This window comes from Lucilia cuprina, chromosome 3 (assembly GCF_022045245.1).
Source record: "Lucilia cuprina isolate Lc7/37 chromosome 3, ASM2204524v1, whole genome shotgun sequence".
NCBI lineage: Eukaryota > Metazoa > Arthropoda > Insecta > Diptera > Calliphoridae > Lucilia > Lucilia cuprina.
The window spans coordinates 55,295,618-55,304,741 of NC_060951.1; the positions used below are offsets into that span (position 1 = coordinate 55,295,618).

Sequence of the window (9,124 nt, forward strand, 5' to 3'; positions counted from 1 at the left end):
ACAGTTAAAATACATATTTGTGTTTGAAGCTTAAATTTATTACACAGAAATAGTAATATGGTAATAGTTACGCATGATTTTTTCTTTTCACATGCATATACATATATTGTTGGAAATTCTTTCAATTGTCCATTATAAGTTCTTTGAATATTTAAAGGGATCGAAAAGATCGTGAAAACATAAAAGTCCTACTATTAAAGTTTCGATCAAAAAAACAATTTAAAATTGTTATTACTAATATTATTTGTTGATGTAATATATTAAAAGAAAACGGCGATTAACTGTGTAAATATTGACAAAACAATAAATTTAATGTCAGCTGAATTATTTACTTTCTTATATTTGTATTTATATATTTTAAATTTTTTGTCTTTTAAATCCATTACTCATTGTATTGATCATGAAATCATGATGAAACGTGTGTAAATTCTTTAAATAAAATAATTGTTTCTTTTTTTATTTTGATTAAATTTACATTTTGGCAATAATATTTAGTTTGCGTTTTAATCTCTATAGATAAAAACGTGCACAGTGGGCAGTTACAAAATATATACTGAACACACCAAAAATAAGTATTTAAATAAGATCAATTACATTCCTTATTTATATCATTTTTGATATATGATATATATGTAAATCTTTTTAGTTTTAAAAAAGGGAATTTTGACGTTTTCAAACGGGGCATAACATCCAATAATTGAAGGAACTGTAGGTATACAACTTTTAAACTATGTAAATGACGCTGATGTATAGCTACTTCAAACACGAACGCTGCACAACTACAATAGAGGGTTTTTTGGGCTGAACTTGGATAATTTTTAGTTTTTCCTGCAGAAACTAGTTAAAGTTTACAACCCACTATTCATATAAAATTGGACTTGTTGTAAAATATATCCCGGAAATGAAAGTGCTACCAATACGTCTAGTATGCCGAGACTATGGGCATTGTTGATGATCAAATACATGCTGGTCTTTCCATGGAATGATGATTTGATTTGAGTCCCAGATAATCTGGTACTATCGGTTGCTAGTTGTCCGCAGAACTTTGTCCTTCCTGGTCATTTGGTTGTGGTTTAATACTCAAATTCCCTTGGAGAGTATATATCCAAATGCATTCTGAATTCTCTCTCCAGTTTTGTTGCCATCTCAACAGGCAATGTGAAAGAACAACTAGTACTGATTAAGTATGTCTTTTTTCTTTAGGGAAGTTCTCGGTGCTATTACCATATCAACACTAATTCATATTGATACATGCTTCACGACTAATAGTTGAGGCGCGTTACCTCAACTTGTCGGGGCAATTATTAGATTTGTTTGACTTTTACAACATTACCATGTGACATACATAGAGATCTTGATTTATTGGATAGATATTTCGGACTACCAAACCAAAGTGCGAATGTTGTAATGTGGTTGTGCATTGGAGGATGATGCACTACGGCAATGTGATCACTTGGGAAGACATAAGATAATAAAGTTCTTGTACATGGATCGGTAAAGCCGGTGTTCTTCATTGAACTCACTCGGGAACGCTTGGTAGTTCGTCTCGAATCTACCCAATGTTTGAAAAAGACCACCGTGAAATAAAGCCATCAAGGCAGGTGTTCACGTAAAGCATTGCCACATTCTTAATTGAATAAACTGTTGCAAAAAATCCGGGATTTTATAAAAAGTCGGTACGATTTTATTTATTCAATCAAACCATAATATAAACGAAAAAACATATTGCTTATTTTGTAAAATAAAATATTAGAATTATATTAAGAAATATTTCGTATTATACAAGAAATATTCTTAAATAATACGAAACAATAAGATGTTAGTTTGATTTTATTAAGCAGACTTTAAATTATGTAAATTATTCACTAATACTTTAACAATTACTAAATTTTATAGAATAGGTTGTATTGGAAAGTAATTCCTTTGAGTTTTATTATTTTTATTTTTCTTGCACAAAAAATTAATTGCAAAACTATGAAAATAAATTTAGAAAAGTGTTAAAAAATAGTATTTATTACAAAAATAATACATAATAAATTTTTTTCAAGCAATTAAAAAAAATTACATGAACTTATAGGAGGAAACGTAATATTAAATGTATGATTTGAAAAATAAAACATTTTACACATTTTTAATGGAAAACCCACCCATTATTTTACTAAAAAAAAGACAAACATACCTTTCAAAAATAATTACTTTTCATGTAACTAGTAACGTATCCCTACTTTTATTTATTTGTAGTTAAAGTTGTTTTTTCCTATTTTTTTTTTCAATTTAATAGTGACTTTAAAGAAAATTCGTATTCGTGGTGTCTTTCAATTGAAATTGATATTTGTTTTTCTCTTTTGGGCTTAAAACACGACAAGTCGTCGCAAATGAACATAAAACATAATTATCACATTTGTATTCCAATCGAGACTGACAATGTCTTTAAAATCATATTTTTTTATTGTTTGTATGTTTGGAAATTTATACAATTTATAAACAACAAAACATACACACATGTTTATAATTAAATAATAAAAAAAAACTATCAATAAAATTGTTTTTGGGGGGGTAGTGTATTCAATAACAAATATTGATTTATTAAAAAAACTAGTAATTTAATTACCTAAGCAGAGACAAGCCTTAAAATATTTTCAGAACTTTAAAAAAACTTATTTGATTTAAAATTCTTATTAAAAAAAATAATTAAAAAATTTTAATTATTTTAATAATTTATTATTTTAATAAATTAAATAGTTAAATATTAAGAAAAAATATTATACACTGCAGTAACAAGTGAAACTTTATTGTTGTTAATCCTCTATTTTTGCTATTTTCTTGTAGCTAATCCTCGATTATAATAAGTAGGAAAGTATATAGAGGGTAGGGGTAAATAAGATCGGTCCTTTATTTCACCTACCCTCATACAACTGAACCCCGAACAGGTCTTCTTGGAGATAATTCAATGAAATTTGGCACATTATCTTCTATGGTACCGTAGACGAAGCCTGTTGAAAATGGTTACATCTGTCCATTATTTCATCTAGCCCCTATACAACTGAACACACCGAATATGGCTTTTAAGTTCATAATTATGTTTAATATATTAATATCTCGACAAAAAGCTGCAAAACCAAGTTCTATACTAGGCTTGATGACCCTCACAAATTCTGTAACAATAGGTCCTTATATGACCCTAGCTCCTATGAAAAGTGCCCGTCAAATTTCACTTAAATATATACAATTTTATTCAACAATAAACGGGTTAAGTATGTATATCTGAGGCAAGGTACAATTCTACTTATTGTGACAACTAAATCACATTTTATTTTTGTAAAAGGTGTAGGGTATTATATGGTCGGCATCGCCCGAACATAATTTCTTACTTGTTTGTACTGACATTTTTTAAATTAAATCAATTTTATTTTTAAGTTAACTACTAAATCGCAGCAAAATTGTATTAGTTTCACAACTAGTTCTAATGATTATAGCCTCTATTCCGTCTACATTGGCATTAAGACCAATGATTTTTGTTCAAAATTTTCTTTTTAAATCCTTATTCAATTATATGCAGAAATTTACAAATCAATGCCCTTTATATTTCGATGAAAATAAATATAAAATTTTTAATTTTTTGACATTTTCTTAAACTGATTACAAGAAGATGTTTCGGAACTAGTGTCATAATTTGTGTCAGAGAAGTAGTTGCTTGAAAACTCTTTAGAAGAACTTTAGAACCAAAGCAAAGTTCGGAGGAACAGTTTCCAGACGTAATGGCGACCTAACTGGTTCCAAGGTTGTTGTTTAAGAATCTGAAGTAGTTCTACTTACACTCGTGCTAAAACTAGTCGATTTTAAAACAAGTTCTGAAATTTTTGCTGAGATGCGAGTAGTTTATTTATGTTAATATGATTTAAGTCAAATTAGTTGTATTCTATAATACTACACATCTTATACTTTCACAGTATATAAAAATTAATTCCTGAGAATGACTTTAGATGTAGTGTATTTGAAATCAAATAAAAAGGACTTCCATCTTATGACAAGCCTGTGGTAAAATCAGGCTTGTCATACGGTATTCCATTGAATAAATTCTAGTACTTTCATGGAATAAATTCTACTTATTTTTTGCTTCTTTGGAAATTCCTTTTTTGCTGGAAATTCCTTTTTTGTTGGTAACGTTGGTAGAGCAATATACGTCTGCTTCAAATTTATATATGTAAAATTTAATCATGTTCAAGGCGTATACTAAGTATTCTAGATTTTTGTTAAAATAATAAAACATTTACATAAAAGCACTTTTTTGGGGGATACGGTTGTATGGGGGCTAGGTCCGATTTCAACCATTTTCAATAGTGTTCGTCCTTGGACCAAAATAAGATTACGTGTCAAATTTCATTAAACTGTCTTAAAAGTTGCGACCTGTAGAATACGCTTTACATAGACACACATACGAATGAACATAACTAAATCGACTCATAAACTAATTCTAAGCTTATTGGTGGGTTTGGGTACAATATTATAAGTGAAAACTGATATATCAGCACAAACGCATAATACTCTCACCGCTACAGTGCTATAGGGTATAAAAAATCTACATTTTTGCATTTATTTCTATAACATTTACGTTAAAAAATACAGATTTCTTTAAAGGTTTTTTGACACTTGTCACAAATACATAGTATTTAAATAAATAAAAATAAGTATTGAATACAATTTGATGGCTTGTTAATCAAACACAATATGACATCACTACTGACAGTGAGACGGCAGACCGACAGACAAACAATTTTTAATGTGAATTCAAGTTGTAGGCAAAAAAAAAAAGCAAAACGTTTGTCATGATGGGATGGTCGTTTGTTTGTTTGACTGCCTTTGGTTGTGAATTAATTCCACAAATTAATCGCAGGAATAATGATTCACCTGTATAAATAATATTTTGCAAAAAAAAAAAAAACAATAAAAACTCACAGAATATTGTTAATCAAGAGATGTCGTAAAATTGTTTACAAATTCTTCTAAAGTTTTAACATGAAAAATTATTTTTAAACCGCAACAAACTTAACAAATATTTAATAAATTTATCACCTACAAGATATAAAGACATATAGACATATGTATATTTTATATATTATAAACAAATTGTTATTTACTTATGTATGTACTTTTAAATGTTTATAAATATTTCAAGTTTGTTTTTACAATTAGAACCGGTATTTAGCGAAATGACCAAATCAATCTAAATAACAGCGAAAATAAGGTAAAGACAACAAATTTTGCATGAGGCACAGGGGTCCAATATATTTTAATCAATAAAACAAAGTTTAAGCACAAAAATATTCGTCCTACACTCACCTTAATCGGCTTTTTGTGTCGAGTAAGTCATGTTAGTTTTGACGCGAAATAAACTGGATTTATGCAACATGTTGCCTTTGGTAGGTTAGTGTTCTTGTCTGGTAGACCGGAGGTTGTGGGTTCGAATCCCAGCTGGTTAAGGCACTGGTTGAGAAGCGCACAACAGACCCGATAGTGGCGTAGGTGTATTTCTTCGGATTTTATGTATATACATACTCCTTTCAATCCAACTAACTAACTAGGCAACATGTGTGACATAAAATTTTTTATTAGGAAATTTGTTTCTATTCGGCGGAGATTTGATCTCAAAATTACCAGAATTCAATCGAGCTGATCTTAAAAATTGGATCACCTTTCAAATCATTAACCTAATTATTGATCCTACATCCTATAGAAGGTCCCTTTCTGAAAATATTTGTTTATCGCTCTTAAATTATTGATTAAAACTACCCAACTAACTAGTGAAGTGATAAAATTCAACGCAAATAACCTTTAAATATTTCTACGTAATTTTATAAGGATCGGGCAATATTTAACCCATATTTTCTGAAAATTACTTACAACTAGCTTAAAAATACCAGCATAGAAATAGGTCCATATTTGCACTACTACTACTACACACTAAGCCAAAGTTCATACGCATTTCGAGAAGCATCTAATCTAACACCAAATTATGAGATTTTTCTTTTATTGGAACTGGTTCCGGTTTGACTTTAAAATAAATTTTTAACAAACTACAGTGCACAAACAGTATGTAGGGGCATATTATGGAACAAGTAACAAATACAACAGTAAATAAAATGATTAAAAACTTAAACAAATCTAACTTGTCATATTCATCTAAACCGAATTAAGTGTGCTCTATATTATGGTTAGAAAATTCAGTAATATTGTTATTCTTTATTATAACTTTCTCATTATATGAGATTTTTCAATTGACTTGCTCATAGACTTGAGTCAATAAACTTATCCATAAATTATTCTGTACTGGAAAAAAGATACAACAGTAAAAGATTTTCTATGACTGCTACTGAATTATTGGCACCCTACGGTAATCAATATACAAAATATTAATTTGCTCATCGGACAATGCCATAAACAAACTCCTGTCCTGAACATAAACAAACACCTGCCTGCTACAATTTTCGTAAGAAGTTTGGCATAAAAGGGGGACTTAGTCCCAATATATTAGATTAAGAAGGATTGTACACCGAAGATGTGCAACTGTATTCGGGACCAGAGAGAGAGTAAAGAATAGAGAGTAACTTTCCTAGTTATCGACGTTTCTTGTAGATATAAAAGGACTTTGGTTGCTCGGTCAATATGCATGTCGACTTGACTATCAAATTACTATAGTTATAGTTGCATTAACGGAAAAGGAAAGAAACTTCTGAGCGTGTACCCTGGTCTAGCCTAAGAGACCTAGATTTCACTTGATGACTTATTCGAGTCTAGACTTAATGACCTACTAATTTATCTAAAGGATGCAGATCGGGTGTGATTCGGTCAATATAGAGTTTCTTTGACTATACTTGACAGTGACTATTCCATCAACCACACATGTTATACATTTTCAATCTCGCACTCTTATAATGTCTGTCATATATGGCTAACAACTTTGTTTTTAATTTTAGATACTCGATATGCTGAAATCGATATTGATATTATCGATAAATTCTGCTCAATTCTTAAAAAATGTATACTCTGGATTCTAGATTGCGAAAGTCAAAACTGTTTGGATTCCGTTAACTTTAAAAGTCTTTCAGAATCATATGTATACAAACATTATATAGAAATTAAAGTATTACTATTGTCACACACAGTGTAACAAAAACAATTATATGGAACCTTATAGTAAAGGTGTATGACAAAAAAACTGTGAATTAACAACTAGAAAACATTAAAATAAATAAAATTTGCATAGAAACAAAGAGTTTTTTTATTACATATTTTTATAATAAAATAATTAATAATTACAATTCTAACCTGTTTTCGACCATTGATCATAGTCTTGTTGTTGAAATAAAATATTCCAATCAAATTGTAGATCATTGTAGGAAGCCATGGTGGATGTTGTAGTTGATCGTAGTGATAGATAGTGGTGTTTGTAGTACCACAAACTATTACAACAAAATTCATACAGTTGATCTGACGCAGCACGATAATGTTTTTTGTTTTTAAACAAGAAGATTTCAAATTGTTTTTATTATTGTTGTTTTTGCTGGTTTTAGGAATAGAGAGTGCGATTTGTATTGTATTTGTTGTTTTTGGTTGGTATTATAGGAAAATGGTTTTTTGATTTGTAAAATAATAAGTAAGATTTTCATTTCACTTTTGCTTTTTTCGTTTGGTTTCTTTTTTTTATATTGTGCAAAATTTTAATTTTAAAAGTACATGATGTTGCTTTTTTTTTGGTAATTCTCAACTGATTTTTTTAATAATTTTTGTTATTATTTTTACGAAATAGTGATGGTGATGATGATGATGACGTTTAGTTGGTGGTGGTCATTCGCATTAAGATTTACATTCGCATAAAATCAATTGGCAGCTGGTCATTTGCTGAATTTGTTGCACAAGTGAAATCTGACAATGTGTTTGTTGGTTGGTGGATCGACAGTGAAGAGGAGAAGATTTTAGTGTATTTGCAATTGTATTTACTATTTGCTTTACAAGACAATTTTAAATTGTAAATTAAGCAATTATTGATTGGGGATTGAAGGCATTTACATACATACGTGTACAATCGCGTCTTCTCCTCTTAAATCTGCTGCACTTGCAAACCACTACTTCTATCATCCATCATCCGGGGTCATAACCAAGTAAGTATTTAATATAAAACTGTGCTTTTCTTTTGGTCTCACTCAATAATGATATTTATAAAATTTCAATGTGACACTTGATCTAATTAGAAAAAACTAACGGTTTTTCTTATTCTTTTTATTATTATTCTTATTTATTCTTTTTCACTTGTTTACGCCCGCGTATAGAATAAAATACGTATTAAAATGTCTACATTTCCCAAATTAAAAAAAATTTAGTATTAACTTTAAAAAAATTGTTTATAATTTGTATAGTCGTTAATAAAAATACGAGTTTAAAAAACAAACAGTTTGTTGTCCCTGATCTCAGTATTTTTAATTACGTTTAATATTACGTTTTGACAGTTTCTTTTTTTTTCTCATGTGTGTGCAAGCTTTGAAAACTTCTAAACAAATTAAAACTGTCAAAACTACTAAATTTTATTATTTACTGATCTTGTCATACACAAGTAGCTTTTGCAAATCTCGTGGAGATTATTTAGTTTAGTTTTTATTTTTCTTAAAAGGAAATCTCTACAAAAGCTTTTATTTCAATCAAAACTTTTTGTATAATAATAGTATTTTTTTGTGGGAGATTTTAAAGAGCAGCTTTTTGTTGTAATTTATGAAATTTAATAATCATTAAATTACAGAGCTTTAAAATAACAATTTTATCATGCACATTTAAAACAATAAAATTTTGATTTTAATAGAATTTTGTATATGTGTAATACATATCGGTACAATCATGGAAAATGTTGGTATAATGCATATTTTTATGGTGTTTTATATGGACTCAAGAATAAGATATTCACATGTTTCCGAGCTATTTACGAATTTTGGCATCGATTTGTTATTGCATATTTCACCCATAAGAGCATTATTTAGCATGATTTGAGCATGATGGCCCTTAATATTTTTTCATTTAAAAAAGAGATTTTCCAATATTTCGCACTTTATATTTTTCTCTTATATTTTTTAAAATG

At 28.9% G+C, this 9,124-nt stretch overlaps 1 protein-coding gene across 1 annotated transcript in view; it reads right to left on the reverse strand.

The window, feature by feature from the left end:
* LOC111684866 overlaps window positions 1-8,268 on the reverse strand; it is a 145,832-nt gene extending 137,564 nt beyond the window's left edge. Inside the window, exon 1 of the mRNA XM_046946590.1 lies at window positions 7,327-8,268. Within this exon, the coding sequence (XP_046802546.1) occupies window positions 7,327-7,405 (79 nt within the window). The 5' untranslated portion in view covers window positions 7,406-8,268. The remainder of the gene's footprint in view (window positions 1-7,326) is intronic.
* Between the last annotated feature and the right edge of the window lie 856 nt (window positions 8,269-9,124).